General features: G+C 54.7%; 2 protein-coding genes and 1 long non-coding RNA gene across 6 annotated transcripts; 1 reads left to right on the forward strand and 2 right to left on the reverse strand.

The window, feature by feature from the left end:
* Window positions 1-1,965: 1,965 nt before the first annotated feature.
* Window positions 1,966-9,321, forward strand: PPIB (peptidylprolyl isomerase B). Its single transcript, XM_032297199.1, has 5 exons — window positions 1,966-2,282; window positions 2,972-3,085; window positions 4,849-4,942; window positions 8,194-8,378; window positions 8,979-9,321. The coding sequence occupies exons 1-5, from the start codon at window positions 2,148-2,150 to the stop codon at window positions 9,099-9,101; spliced, it is 651 nt and encodes a 216-aa protein (XP_032153090.1). The 5' UTR covers window positions 1,966-2,147; the 3' UTR covers window positions 9,102-9,321.
* On the reverse strand, window positions 4,030-8,196 carry LOC116564255. The gene is made up of 3 exons (XR_004274814.1): window positions 8,119-8,196; window positions 6,041-6,060; window positions 4,030-4,041 (listed from the first exon to the last, which is right to left on the reverse strand). It is a non-coding gene; the product is annotated as an uncharacterized LOC116564255 (long non-coding RNA).
* SNX22 (sorting nexin 22) lies at window positions 9,309-12,875 on the reverse strand. 4 transcript variants are annotated; one of them, XM_032297197.1, is made up of 7 exons: window positions 12,716-12,875; window positions 12,240-12,323; window positions 11,735-11,839; window positions 11,140-11,234; window positions 10,827-10,859; window positions 10,508-10,575; window positions 9,309-10,117 (listed from the first exon to the last, which is right to left on the reverse strand). In XM_032297197.1, exons 1-7 carry the CDS (start codon window positions 12,788-12,790, stop codon window positions 9,996-9,998), a joined length of 582 nt encoding a protein of 193 aa, XP_032153088.1. In that variant the 5' UTR covers window positions 12,791-12,875; the 3' UTR covers window positions 9,309-9,995. The 4 variants fall into 4 exon arrangements, with proteins under 4 accessions (XP_032153088.1, XP_032153089.1, XP_032153085.1 ...); XM_032297198.1 differs by lacking the exon at window positions 10,827-10,859; XM_032297194.1 differs by having other exon boundaries at window positions 9,993-10,575.
* Window positions 12,876-15,384: the final 2,509 nt, after the last annotated feature.

The following is a 15,384-nucleotide window of genomic DNA, read 5'->3' on the forward strand; positions in this document are numbered from 1 at the left end:
GCTGCTGTAATGCTATTTTAGCCTTAGCTCCCCATGTGCAGGAAGCTACTTGGGTTTTTTGAGTGTTTCCTTGTTTTTGAGACAGGCTGGAGTGCAGTGGCATGATCACAGTACACTGTACACTACACAGGGCACTGCAGCCTTGACCTCCTGGTGATCCTCCCACCTCAGCCTCTGGGTTAGCTGGGACTACAGATGTGCACCACCACACCCTGCTAATTTTTGTTTTTTGTAGAGACAGTTTTCACCATGTTGCCCAGGATCAAACTCCTGGACTCAGGCCATCTGCCTGCCACAGCCTCCTAGGGGCTGGGATTACAGGTATGAGCCATTATGCCCGGCTGGAGGCTACTTTGAAAACATGATGTGGTAAACATTTTTCTCTGGCTGTGGCAGCCTGAGACCAGTGAATGAGGAAAGATGCTTAACAAAATAGGAAAAAAAAAGGGGGGGGCGGGGATGAGAGATGGATTCCGAAGACATCTTTGTCAATATAACAATTTTTAAAACTTCCACCTGATTGAGGTTGTCTGAATTGAGGTGCAAGGATGGGAAATAACAAGATAACTGTCTTGAAGGTCTGCAACGTGACTGTGTAAGGCCGCTGTAATGAAGGACAAAGTTGGCCAGGCGCGGTGGCTCACGCCTGTAATCCCAGCACTTTGGGAGGCCAAGGCGGGCGGATCTCAAGGTCAGGCGATCAAGACTGTCTTTGCTAACGTGGTGAAACCCCGTCTCTACTCCACATACAAAAAAAATTAGTGGGACGTGGTGACACGCCCCTGTAGTTCCAGCTTCTCAGGAGGCTGAGGGAGGAGAATCGCCTGAATCCGGGAGGCAGACGTTGCGGTGAGCCGAGATCGAGCCATTGCACTCCAGCCTGGCGACAGAGCAAGACTCTGTCTCAAAAATAAATAAATCAATAAATGACAAAGTTAATGCCAGTAGCCCTGCATAACTTCAGCCTCAGGTCAGCACCTCATGAAGACTACATGGCATAATTTATGGAAATGGAGCCCTGCCTACAATCTGTGCTGTGACGACCTGAAATTTCTACGAAGTCAATCTTTGAAAATTAGTTTTAAAGACGTTTTAACGCCATAGGTCCAAATTTTGGAAGCCTGTCTTTTGGTTTGTTTTGGTGTGTAAGAGTCCTAGTACCAAAGCATGTTGTAGAGTGGGACAACAAATGTGTTAAAACCAAAAATAGCGTTGTGGGAACTTCTAGTAACTAACCCTGACCTCTGGAAAAAAGGCACTGTGTCTTCAGGCCGTGGCATAAATTATTTCTCATGTCAGTGCGGATGTGAAGCTATTCCTCCCGGGACTTGGGCACACAATACTGCAGGGCTGTGAGAGAGCCGTGGACAGAGTAAATGCCACACAGCCCCTTGCGCGGAAAAAGTCTATTGGGGAAATCAAACAGGTAAAGGAAGTTAAGAACAGCGTATACAATAAGGTGTGCATTGATTTATACATCGGCAAGCAGAGCCAGATTACAGAAGGGAGAGAAAAATGGGTAGTAACGTGATGGACTCAGCAAAAAGGAAAGCGGGTTGTGCAGCAAGTTTTGCAAGACAAGTGGTAGCAGCCGTGCAAGGTCACGCTCGGGAAGGATAAATGCGCCTGGAGCGTTTGGAAGCTACCACGCTTACAGCCAATTTGGTGGTGACAGACGCTTGACTGGCTCAAAACAGGCAGTTACAGGCGTCCCGTGCCCCTGTCCAGGTCCACGTATTTGCCATCCTCAAACGCCAGCGACCGCAGGCCAGCGGAACAGCGCTCCGGGCGGGGCGGGCCGGCCGCGGGGCATGCCGGGGCTTGTGGTCCTTTCGTAGCGACGGCCCGCGCTCGGCTGGGCCGCCTTCCGCCGGTGGCCTTCCTGTGAGTGGAAGAGGGCGGCCGGGAGCCCAATGAGGGAGCCATAACGTGGCAGCCACCCACGAGCCCGCGTCGGTGCCCGCCCCGCAGGAGGACCTACTATCCGGCACCGAGCCGGAGGGGGGAAACGGCGCCCGCCGCCCGCCCGGAGCCCGCGAGCAGCCCCAGTCCCCCCCGCCCGCGCGTGGCGGCGCCGGCGTTCTAGCCTCCGCGGCCCCACCTCTTCCGGCCTCGGCTGTCCGGGCCGCGTTCGCCTCCGCCTGTGGATGCTGCGCCTCTCCGAGCGCAACATGAAGGTGCTTCTTGCCGCCGCCCTCATCGCGGGCTCCGTCTTCTTCCTGCTGCTGCCGGGACCTTCTGCGGCCGATGAGAAGAAGAAGGGGCCCAAAGTCACCGTCAAGGTCCGGTGGCGTCCGCGGCATTTGCGTTTCTGGAGCTCGGGCCCAGACGGCCTTGGCTTTGGCCTTGGCTCAGCCCCTTCTCCTTCGGCTTCTGTCTGTGGCCTCGTGTCGCCGGGGCCGTCCTGCCCATTCAGTCGGGAGAACGACCCCGACCCACCCGACACCCCCAGCCCCAGCCGCGACCCCCTCAGTCCCTGCCCTGACCCAGGGAGTTAGTTGGGTCCCCGGATACCCATCTGGGCTGGCACTGGCAGCCTCAGAGCAGCCTTTTTGAAAACACCCCTCAGTGCTGGGGAGATGGTGAAAGATCACTCCTGCCAGATTCCGAATAATTTCTCTCTTTAAGCCAAATTTTAGCCACTTGCAATTACAGAACACAGTATGTATAGTTCAAACTTAAGTGGTGAACTTAGACCCCCTTTCTTATGGGGTTTTTAATGTTAATTTTTAGAATCTGGGTCGATTCGCTGTTTAGAGCAAATGTTATCCTGTAGTCCAAGAAGGTGTAGATAATGGAGCTTTCATCAGATTCTCGTAGGATTTTTACCTTCGCCAAAATCAGATCCAAACCACTTCTCTAAAACTATGGCTCTATTCTCTCTCCCATCCTCAGGGCAGCTTCTTGTGCCTTCCCTCCCCCAGCAATGCCCCTTTAAAGAAGCTAAGTTGGAAATGGTCTCTTTTCTCAGGTGTATTTTGACCTACGAATTGGAGATGAAGATGTAGGCCGGGTGGTCTTTGGTCTCTTTGGAAAGACTGTTCCAAAAACAGTGGATAATTTTGTGGCCTTAGCTACAGGAGAGGTAAGTGGCTGGAGCAGGGGTAGTCAACTCAAACAAAGTGAAGTTGGCACTGGGGATGGCAGCAAACTGACCTGTAGAGGGCTGCCCATCTGTAGTGTGGCCCTCACTGAGCACCAACTGCCTGTTGCCCTGGGAACCCAGCATTGTCCTTTCTTAAGAGTGAGGGAGCCCTGACCCAGCACAGTGGCTCATAATTATAATTCCAGCACTTTGGGAGGCCAAAGCAGGAGGATTACTTGAGCCCAGGAGTTCAAAACCAGCCTGGGCAACATAGCAAGACTGTCTCTACCCCCTCAATTTTTTTTTAATTAGCTCAGTGTGATGGGGAATACCTGTGGTCCCAGCTACAGCTACTTAGGAGGCTGAAGTGAAATGGAGGTTTCAGTGAGCCATGATCATGCAACTGTACTCCAGCCTGGGCAAGAGTGAGCCCTTGTCTAAAATATATTTAACCTGGGCATGGTTATGCCTGTAATCCCAGCACTTTGGGACTTTGGGAGGCCAAGGTGTTGAAACCCCATCCCTACTAAAAATATAAAAATTAGCCGGACATGGTGGTACACACCTGTAATTCCTGCTACTCAAGAGGCTGAGGCAAAAGAATTGCTTGATCCAGGGGGGTGGAGGTTGCAGTGAGCTGAGATCATGCCCCTGCACTCCAGCCTGAGCAACAGAGTGGACCCTCTCACTAGAAAATTAAAGGCTGCGTGCAGTAGCTCATGTCTGCAATCCCAGCACTTTGGGAGGCTGAGGTGGGTAGATCACCTGAGGTCAGGAATTTGAGACCAGCCTGGCCAACATGGTGAAATCACCTCTCTACTAAAAATACAAAAATTAGCCAGGCGTGGTGGCAGACACCTGTAATCCCAGCTACTCAGGAGGCTGAGGCAGGAAAATTGCTTGAACCCAGGAGGTGGAATTTTTGCTTGAATTGCGCCATTGCACTCCAGCCTGGGCTAAGATTGTGCCATTGCACTCCAGCCTGGGCAACAAGAGGGAAACTCCATCTCAAAAAAATAAATAAATAAAATAATAGGCCGGGTGCGGTGACTTACGCCTGTAATCCCAGCACTTTGGGAGGCTGAGGCGGGCAGATCACGAGGTCAGGTGTTCGATACCAGCCTGGCCAACATAATGAAACCCAGTCTCTACTAAAAATACAAAAATTAGCCAGGTGTGGTGGTGCATTCCTGTAGTCCCAGCTATTTGGGAGCTGAGGCAGGAGAATCACTTGAACCTGGGAGGCAGAGGTTGCAGTAAGCTGAGAACACGCCATTGCACTCCAGCCTGGGTTACAGAGTGAGACTTGGTCTCAAAAAAAAAAAAAAAAAAGAAAAGCCTGGGCAGGGTGACTTATGCCTGTAATCCTAGCACTTTGGGGTGGGTGGATCATCTGAGTTCAGGAGTTCGAGACCAGCCTGGCCAACATGGTGAAACACCATCTCTACCAAAAATACAAAAACTAGCCGGGCATGGTGGTACGTGCCTATAATCCCAGCTACTCGGGAGGCTGAGGTGGAGAATCACTTAAACCCAGGAGGCGGAGGTTGCAGTGAGAGGATATGGTGCCATTTCCACATCTGTACGCACCATGCCTGTCCCGTGATGGCTGCTCGCTCACTCAGCAGCACATTCAACAGTGAAAGTGATCAGCCGGAGTGTCTCTTCTGCGAGCAGGAGTTGTGGACTTGTTCCTGCAGGGCCTGTTTAATGTCTTCCTGCTGCCCCATACCACCTCCTTAACTTCTCTTCCCTTTTTCTAGAAAGGATTTGGCTACAAAAATAGCAAATTCCATCGTGTAATCAAGGACTTCATGATCCAGGGCGGAGACTTCACCAGGGGAGATGGCACAGGAGGTAACCACAGGTCCTCTGGGCCAAGGAGTATGTCAATGTAGCCTCCATAGTGGGAGGGCCAGGCTCTGCTGGGGAGACAAGGCCTCTTTCTTCCCCAGCTCTAGAGGTAGGCCTACTTATTACCTACTTTGAGACCAGCAGCACCCTTCTTTGTAGAGAGAACCTAGTACAAAGGAGAGAGAATAATGGGGTGGACCTGATGGAAGACCTAAGAGACTCTCTCCTTGGTGGCCGACCTGCTGATCTAGGCCTATAGCCTGGTAACCCTTCCCGATATCTCTTTGGAATGGGGACTGGAGAGAGAGGTGTGTGGAAGCAAAATGAAGACATGTGGGTACACAGTTCTAGGTTAGGCATGCAAAGCCTGTGCAGGCTACCCTGGAAGCCCCAGCAAGAGTGGGAGGGCCAGGCACAGTGACTAATGCCTGTAATCCCAGCACTTTGGGAGGCCAAGGTGGGTGGATCACTTGAGGCCTTGAGTTCAAGACTAGCCTGGTCAACATGTTGAAACCCTATCTCTACTAAATATACAAAAAATTAGCCAGGTGTGGTGGCGGGTGCCTGTAATCCCAGTTACTCTGGAGGCTGAGGCAGAATTACTTGAACCTAGGAGGCAGAGGTTGCAGTGAGCCGAGATCACATCATTGCACTCCAGCCTGGGCGACAGAGCAAGACTCTCTCAAAAAGAAAAAAGAGTAGGAGCAGTTCCTTTCCTTGACAGTCTTCCTTCCTTCCTCCCTCCCTTCCTTTTTCAGAGTCTTGCTCTGTCACCCAGGCTGGAGTGCAGTGGTATGACCTTGGCTCACTACAACATCTGCCCCTGGGGTTTAAGCGATTCCCCTGCCTCAGCCTCCTGAGTAGCTGGGACTACAGGCGCCCACCACCACACCTGGCTAATTTGTATTTTTAGTAGAGACAGGGTTTCACCATGTTGGCCAGGCTGTTCTTCAACCCCTGACCTCAGGTAATCCGCCCGCCTCAGCCTCCCAAAGTGCTAGAATTAGAGGCATGAGCCACTGTGCCTGGCCCAATCCTTGACAGTCTTTCACCAGAGACCACTCTGCTAGGGCTGACTCTCACCTCTGCATTAACTTGCACACAGAGGACAGAAAGACCCCCTGGACCCCTGCGTGAGTCTCACTGAGCTCAGGTGCAGCCAGCTGCTCCCTTAGAGCACAGCTCACTCCTCTGTGAGTGTCTGTGGGGCTCTGTGGTGGGGGTTGTGGATATAAAGACCCATGGGGCAGTGGCTCCCTTTTACTTCCAACAACTGAAAGTTGTACAAGTGGGCCATGATACAGTGTTTAGGACTCAGGCTCACAAAGGAGACCAAAGAACTGTATTTGTGGGTCAGACACAGCCGGGCTCAGTCCACCGTCTGCCACCTTCTTGCTTTGTGACCTCAGGAGAGTGAGTCCTTAGAGCTCCAGTCCTCTTCTGTCCAGTGAGACTGGAGAGAGTTGTGGGGCCGTGAGGATTAGACTAGCTCTGGAGTGTAATGTGCCTGGCATACTCTGAGTGCTTAGTAAGTCAGCCATTGTTGAAGTGCTGATAAGCAGAGGAATCCCCACAGGCCAGGGGGAATGGGCATGGGCTTACGGACGGGAGGAAAGATTTCAGTGGGGTCCCGGATGAGGAGAATTTGAATGGGCAAAGAAGAGGCAGGGTTAGAGCAGGGGCCCAGTGCTGTTCTGTGGAAGGAGCTTGGCCAAAGGTGAGTTGAGGGCGTCTGTACCCAGAGTAAAGAGAGGTGGGTCATGGCCTGCAGCCTGGGCTTTGGCTTGCAAGGAGTCGGGGCCACAGAGCTGAGTAAGAGGATGAGCCCTTGCTTGGAGTGCCAGGGGGGTCTCGTGGTGGTAGATCCAGGATGTGGAGACCAGGGCGGACAGGCTACTAGGGGCACTGGTACAGCTGACCCTGGGCGGGGAGATTTGGGCCTGATCCCAAGGTAGCTGAGAGCAGAGATTAGAGAGCAGACCGCCTTGTTCTGAACTTTAGCTCTGCCGCTGCTTCGCTGGGGTTCCTTTTATTCTCTGGCCTCAGGTTCTTCATCTTTGTAGTCCAGTTAGCTCCTCCTCATAGGGTGGATTGTTAAATATGTAAGATGCTTGGAACAGTCTCTGGCACACACTGTTAGTGCCCTAAGCAGTCACCTACTGTAGCCGGGGTGGCGGGAATGGAAAGAAAGAGTGAGTACATGGAGGATAGGTGGGGACAAGCTGAGCCACGTGCAGAGGAACAGGGGTCAAAAGAATAACGGAGGTCAAAAGATGACGAGGTATGTTGAGTTTAAAGAGAAGTGTCCATTTGGGTTTGGAACTCCTGTATCTTGGGAGAGTGATTGGAGCTAAGGATGGAGATTTGGGGGTTTTCTGGACAACAACTGTAATCAAAATCCCACAGTTGGCTGAGATTTACTCAGAGGATTCTCAAATGGGGGAGGCTTTTAGCCAGCACCCCAGCCACGACTCACTGCACATGTGGCAGAGTCCAGTCTCCCAGCATGGGGGTGAGAGGTGGAACAAAGGCGGAAGCATCCCGTCCCCACCAGCCAGAGTCTGGTCATTCTTGGTTTTCAGTATTCCTACCTGCGGCCCAATCAGAACTATCTTCCTGGTTGGCATCGGTCTAGGACAGTTTCCCAGCCCAGTTCCATTTCGTGGAACCACAGAATGAAGGTAGGGGCACTGAGAAGGAAAAAGGGTTTTGCACACAAGTACATTTGAAAGGTGTTAGATAAAACAAATGAAAATGACCCGTTTTTTGCTGGGTTTCTTGGCCTTAATGCACAGTGCCCATCTCCAAGGGGTGACAGAAAAAGAAGGGTTTCAGTGTTTCTTCTGGAACCAGCTTTGGAACTAGAATCTCCGAAACGGCGTAGTGATCACCCCTGGCTGCCCTTGTCATAGCCCCAAGCCCCACGTGGAGAGACGCATCACACACACTCACAGCTGCCTTTTATTCCTGTTCATTCCTTGTTAAGAGACATTGACTTTCCAGAACCCAAGGAGCAGCCTCTCCCCACCCATCTCTGGCTGCTTTCTCCTCTGCAGCTATGCCTGTGTCTTTTGTACTCACAGGAAAACAGGCTGGCCAGCCACAGCAGTCCTCCTTTTTCTGGAGAGTTCAGACCGCATTGACTCCCCTGCATCCTGCAAAGCACCTCCCTCCACCACCTCAGTCCTTGCCCCGAATGTCTGCTTGGTTTGGCCCAATCCAGCTCCACCGACCTGCTCTGTCTTTTTTTCCAGGAAAGAGCATCTATGGTGAGCGCTTCCCTGATGAGAACTTCAAGCTGAAGCACTATGGGCCTGGCTGGGTGAGCATGGCCAACGCAGGCAAAGACACCAACGGCTCCCAGTTCTTTATCACTACAGTCAAGACAGCCTGGCTAGATGGCAAGCATGTGGTGTTCGGCAAAGTTCTAGAGGGCATGGTAAGTTCTGGAAGCAAGGGCTATACCTGGGCAGTCCTCATTAGGGATTCAACACAGGCCCTAGGGCAGGAGCTCCATGCATCCATCCCTCTCCCAAAAGGACCCAACCCACAGGTGTGGCCCAGGGCTCCTGTCCTGAGTAAACCCTGCAGCTCCATGCACCCAAGGTTCTCAATTCTTCCAGCCCCGCAGAGCCCTGCCAGGAAGGCTTGTTAAGGCTGCACAGCTGCCAGAGCCTCCCTCCCCTCATACACTCAGTGATGTGCGGGCCCCAACCCTGAGGCGTCCAGAGTGCAGCTGAACACGATGTCCCTGAGAAGCTACCTTCCCCGCTCACCCTCTTCCTCCTCCTCGCCCGTGGCCCAACATGGCTCTTACTTCAAAGGAACAAAACTCCTGCATGCCCTTATCAATCTGTGTTCTCCGTGCCCTGGCCTAGCGCCCTGGCCAGGAGTCTGTTAGAATTTTGGTGCCTCCAGTTTTGCGTGCTGTTGATCACTTATGGGTCTCAGCCTTCCTGAGCCATGCGCTGGGGCCCTTCTCCCGAGCAGCAGACCTCCTGATCCACTGTGCCCTCCTGCTTCCACCTTTTCTTTCCAGGAGGTGGTACGGAAGGTGGAGAGCACCAAGACAGACAGCCGGGACAAACCCCTGAAGGATGTGATCATCGCAGACTGCGGCAAGATCGAAGTGGAGAAGCCCTTTGCCATTGCCAAGGAGTAGGGCCCAGGGACCTCTTCCTTTTAGTGACCATCTGTGCAGGCCCTGTTGCCCTCCAGGGGGTGAAGTTAATCTGCCACAGGGCTCTAAGCTGCACTGGCCCCGGTGCTGGCATCTGGTGGACCCACTCCCCTCACATTCCACAGGCCCATGGACCCAGTTTTGTAACAAACTCCTGCCAACACTGACCAATTTAAAAAAATATATGGGTTTTTTTTTTTTTTTTTTTTTTTAACATGTGGGCCTGGTTCTTGAGTCTGCCGCGCCTCCCCCAAGCCTATACCCCAACAGGCCTGCCATTCTCTTGCAGCAGTGGGTGCCTGCCCCTTCCCTGGGATCCTGCCTGAAACTTTGACCCAGGAGCTACCCAGGAAAAGTCAGGCAGGAGCTTTTGGCCCCTGCTTCTAAACTTCGCCGGATACTAGGCCTCCACATTTGCCCCCCTTGCCACCACCTTCCAGTCTATGTGAAGAAATATACCTGTACCTTTTCATAGCCTACCTCTAAATTGACGCTTTTTTTTTGTTTTTTTGGTTTTTTTTGTAGAGACAGGTCTCACTATGTTGCACTGGCTGGTCTCAAACTCCCAGGCTCAGGCAATCCTCCTGCCTTGGCCTCCCAAAGTGTTGGGATTATAGGCGTGAGCCTCTGTGCGCTTATCTTTATTGCTTATCTTCTTGACCCTGCCTTGGCTCCTGTGCTCTAAGAACATGCAAATTCAACCACCTCCAGCCACCAGTGCAAGCCAAGTTCTGAGCCTTGAGTGGGATGTGGCACAGCTGGGCACTGGGTAGTTAAGTCCTGGGTTCAGACCAAGGGAGGACCTAGCCTTTTATGGAGTTGATAGGATGAAGGCATATGACTGTCCTAGGAGGTGGCTAGAGGCCTCTGGACTGATCAGGACGTAGGTGGCAGAGGAGCAGGGTGACAGGCATCGTTTGGCTGGGCTTTATCTGGGCTGATCCTGAAGCTGGAGAGGCCCTGGAGCACACCATCCACCACCACATTGGGCAGCGGCTCTGTGGGATAGAATTAACAGGTCTGGCCTCAGGCCTGCGGCTCCTTAAGGTCCTGTTCATGGGCTCAGCATCCCCCTACCACGCTGCCCTTGGAAGTAGGAGCCCCTGCCAAGGCAGCAGACAGCAGCTGTCCATCCCAAATGAAGCCTTGGCATTCCCAGGTCGCATTCTATTCACATCAGCTTGGTAAAGAAGTCAGGCTATGGAGGAAATGGAGACCAGGGAAGCCAAACTTGTTTTCCTTGTGTCTACACAGCATGCTCCAGGGGAAACAGGAGCAGAAGGTAATGGCCCCAGAGGAGGGCAGCAGGAAGGACATGCTACTTGGGGATCCGGGGAGTAGAACAATGCCAAGCCCCCCTCCTGTAGCCCTGGATCTAGGCAGCTCACCTGGGGAGGGGGTGCACACATAGGGATCCACATGGAAGCCCAGGACAGGCCGCTGGTGCTGCTGGGATCTGGGAGGAAAGAGGGTTATGAACCATGGGTGTGGGAGGCAGGGCAGAATCCCACAGGGGGATGGAGATGGGGTTGAGATCACCAGGGACCCACGAAGGAAAACCGTGAGTGAGAAATGGGCTCAGGAGGCACCAAGGGGAGGATAGACCACAGGGCCCAGGCCAGACAGGCCCAAGCAGCAGGCCGGCCTCCTAGCATATGGCCACTAGGGGGCGGCAGGGGCCAGGCACGGGTCAGGGCCTTGACTTGCCTGCTGTCACCAGGCAGGAACTCCCCCAGGGTGCTGAAGAGAAGAGAAACAGTGTAAGCTGCCTGGGGATGCCCGGGGAAATGTGAGGAAGGGGTGGGGACACCAGAGCCCAGAACTGTACCTCCCAGGGGACCACTGCTTCTATTTGTAACAAGCACAGTTCCGGAGGTGGCTGGGGTAACCAAGGCTGGTGAGGGTGGTCATGTCAGGCTGGGGCCTGGCAGGTGCGAGAAGAAAGGGCTGGCCCTCCAACACCTTTCCTTACCTGCTCTCTGCTGACAGCCCCTGGCCCCCACCCCTAACCCCCCCTTACCCGAAGCTGCTAGCCTTCGGGTCTGTGGGGAAGTGCCGAAGTCTCAGGAATTCCAGTAACTCCTTGGGCACCTCCTGGTTCAGATACAGGATGCCCTGGAGAGGACAGAGAAGACCTGCAATCAGACCCAGCTACTAATTTGCATAGCCCAACGCGATGAAAATGCAGGGCTCTTTGTTCCAAAAAAAGAATTTCAAGACAATGACAGCAGAGCACTAAACCAAGCTCAGGGCTCTTGTGACCACTGGGCCCTGTGTACACAGGTTGTACCCCACGAAGTGGCATAGCTTTGCTGTTGGGGGAAGGACACTCACCCTACATCCCATCAGGAGGGCGGCACAGGACCTCATCTTGGAGGGGACAGGACCTGCCTTTCATGGAGCTGGGACTACCTGTGTCTGTTACCTCATTCAGTCCTTTCAACACTCCAGAGAGGGATATTTGGACCTATATTACTTTTCAGAAAACGGATGCTTGAGGTGGTGAATGACATCCCCAAGTTGTGGGTTCCCTGCCTGCCATGCCCCCACACCTCTTTGTCTGGACCACATCCCTGGCACAGCAGGCTGCGACGACCAAGCGTGCCCTTGCATACCTGGATGTAGGCCTCCAAGCCCTGCCGGCGCTGTTCCAAGCCTCTGGTCCTCCAGTTGGGCAGGCGTTTCGAGGGGAAGACGGGCACTCTGTACAGCTTCTTGATCTACTGAGGGTTTACCGCGTGCGATCACAGCATTCCGAGTGAGCCCTCAAGCCCTCTTCGCCAAAGCCAGAAGCCCTCCCGCGCCCCACGCCCCCGCCTTCGGGCTCTACCCTGGGACATACCCTGATGAATGGTGGACGGGCCGTTGGCGAGGGAGGCCCCAAACCACCCACAGACGCCCGGGAGGGTGGGCGCAGTGCCTCCCGGGGTGACCGGCCATACAGGGGCATGATCGGTGCGGGCCAGGATCTGCCCCCCTGCACCCTCCCCTCCTCAGACAGGGGCAGTCATGGGGGTGGCGGAGGCTGGGGCTGGAGCTCGCCCGCCCGCCTCACAGGGCCTGGGCAGGGGCTGGACAGAGGCTGGGCAGGGGTCGGTGGGGGGGTCGGCGCCGCCTCACCCGCTTGTGCAGCGCGTGGAACTCGCTGTAGCGCCTCGGCACCGTGTGTCTGCGTCCGCTGCACAACACCTCTACTCGGAACACCTGGCGGCGCGGGCGGGCAGTGGGGGTGCGCGTGAGACCCAGCGGGAGGACGAAGCAGGACCCGCGCCCAGCGACGCGCCCACCCGCCCCGCGCTCAAAGGCACAAAGCGGCCTTGCGGCGCCGCGGTTCCCCGGGATGCTCCGCTCCCGCACACCTGGGAGAACCGGCTGGCGGTCCCGCCCCTCGGCGCCCTGCGGTCTCTCAAGGACCCAAACCACAGTCTGCGAGGGTGGCAAATCCAAGCGACCCCCAAACCCTCTACAAGGTGTCCTCCGACGGTCCGGCCCGCAGCGCCAGTTCACCCCGGCCAGGGCTCCGGGTCCCCACTGAGCGCAGCGCAGGGAAACCCAGCAGGTCCCGGCGCCCCTCCCCATCCAGGGGCCGCGCTCACCATGTGGCCTTTCTCCGGGCTCTGCCTGGGCCCCTCGGCCTCGGGCCCCACCGACGGGATGTGAACTTCCAGCATCCGCGCCCCGGCTCGGGCCGCTCGGCGCGCTCGAATCCGAGCCCTAACTCTCCGGGAGCAGGCAGACGACCCCTGCGCGGCCGGCCCCGCCCCGCCCCCTAAGCCCTCAGGCCCCACCCAGGCCCCGCCCCCAGGCGACCCCGCCCCGGGCGTTCCCTCGCGCGGCGGGTTCTGAGCCCAGAAGATTAGGCGGGACCCGGACGCAGCACGGGGCAGGGGAGTCACCCATTTGTCAAACATTTACTGAGCGGTCACTGATGCTAGGAACCGGTGAGCGAAAATGTCACCCATCCTGAGTTAAGCATCTACTAAGGACTAAGAACGGCCTGTGGCTCCAGGCGTGGACGGAGGCGGGCCCCGGGCCTCAGTGCGTGTCCTCGGGCCAACCAGGGACCTACCTGCCTTGCGTTCCTCAGTCCCTTCCCCAGCCTTTCCCTCCTTTCAGCCTGGTCCCTGGGATTGCGACCTGGAGTCCCCGGCTGAGGCCACACTTGAGCAAGGCGTGGACCCAATCCAACTATGATGTCCCCTTCCCCAGCATCCACAGGCCCCTCCATTCATTCAATGTTTACATCCATCCATCCACTTGTATCTTCTAACCCTAAGCGGCTCCAGGCTGTTTGTGGGGAAGAGGCAGTTTAGGGACTTAGGCTCTGATTTGGGGTTCAGACAGCCTGGATTTCAGGAGCTGTGTAGACCTTTGCTCATCTGCAAAATGGGGATAATACGGCTCCTTGAGGCGAGTGTATACAGTGAGATGATTCGGCCAGGCACGGTGGCTCACACCTGTAATCCCAGCACTTTGGGAGGCTGAGACGGGTGGATCACCTGAGGTCAGGGGTTCGAGACTAGCCTGGCTAACATAGTGAAACGCCGTCTCTACTAAAAATCAGCCGGGCTTAGTGGCACGTGCCTGTAATCCCAGCTACTCGGGAGGCTGAGGCAAGAGAATGGCTTGAACCCAGGAGGCAGAGGTTGCAATGAGCCAAGATCGTGCCATTGCACTCCGGAATGGGCAACAGAGCAAGACTCTGTCTCAAAAAAAAAAAAAAAAAAAAAAAAAGTGAGACATGTTAGGTCCTTAGCAGAAGCATTGAGTAGCAGCTTGACTGTGGGCTTGTCCTGGATGACTAGGACAAGTGGGCACAGGGCAGTGGATGGAAAGAGGGACTTTGCGGAGTGGCACGAGTTGCCCTTGTCCACCCCTCTGGGCAGCTGCTTCCTAGATATGTGGCAGAATTTTAATCCAGAATTCTCTCAGGCCATGTACTGGAAAGGGCCTCTGCTCCCACCTCTCAGCCCTGCACCCCTCCAACTGTCCAGGAGCTGCTATCATTCAGCAGCACCATGGCAGGGCCTCTACTCCACTGACTTCCCCTACAAAGACCTCGTGACATGGGGAGAGGGGAGGCCCTGCCTTCCAAAGCTCATACCTAGTGGGAGGTCATGGGGTGGGCAGGAGGAAGCAGGGAGCCTGTCTTCAGGGCTGGGGTTGAGGGGACTCACCCCTCCCCTGCTCCTGAAGAGATGCCTTTGAGCTGGAGCAGAAAACCTCCATCCCCAGCCCTGCCTCCAGAGAGGGCTGAGATGACCTCAAAATGGGGCAAATAGGTCTCACCAATACCATGTCCCACACTTTCTTTCACACAAGGACCCCAGAATCAGGAAGCTAAAACTTCCCAGATCCTAGAGGGGTCTCCTAGAAGAAAAGCGGCCCAGAGTGAGGAGAAGCGCTGTGCTTTCATTTCCTCCCTAGGACCCCATCATTCAAGCACCCAGCTCCCCCTGGCCGACAGGGCCTCCCCAACTCCCATGGTCCAGAGAGGACTCTACTGGGATACTCAGACTTCTTGGTCCCCATGAAGGCAGGGTCTTCATTTTTCCCTGCCTTCATCCCCAATAGAATGTCCATTCTCTACCCTGCAGCACAAACTGTTCTCAAGGGATCTGCTTAAAACCTTCCAATGTTTCCCATTGCACCTAGACTAAAACCCACCCTCCCTACACAATCTATAGAGCTATAAGTAACCCAGCCCAGCCTCCATCTTCTGCCTCATTTCCTCTCCTCTCCTCATCACGCACCAGGCTCTTGGAACCTGACAAGCTCTTTCCTTCTTCAGGGCCTTCACATAAGGCTGTTTGTTCCACCTGGGGACACTCTTCCTTGACTCTTCAAGGACTGGGCTCATCCTCCAATTCTTAGCCTAAAACTCAACTCAAAGAGGCTATTTTTTTTTTTTTTTTTTTTTTTTTTGAGACAGAGCCTCACTTCAGTCGCGCGGGCTGGAGTGCAGTGATACAGTCACGGAGCTCACTACAGCTTAGGTGATTTTCCCACCTCAGCCTCCTGAGTAACTGGGACTACAGGTGTGCACCGCCATACCCGGCTAATTTTTGTAGCAATGGAGTTTGGCCGTGTTGGTCAGGCTGGTCTCCTGGGCTCAAGCCAACCGCCCACCTTGGCCTCCCAAAGTGCTGGGATAAAAGGCGTGAGCCACTGCAACCAGCTGAGGCTTCCTTCTTGACCACCCTATCATGTGACCCTTTCTATGCACTTACTACAATCTGCAATTATTGTTACTTGTGTGTCTCAG

This window comes from Sapajus apella, unplaced genomic scaffold, assembly GCF_009761245.1.
Source record: "Sapajus apella isolate SASKATOON/1434 unplaced genomic scaffold, GSC_monkey_1.0 scaffold37, whole genome shotgun sequence".
In the NCBI taxonomy this organism is placed as follows: Eukaryota; Metazoa; Chordata; class Mammalia; order Primates; family Cebidae; genus Sapajus; species Sapajus apella.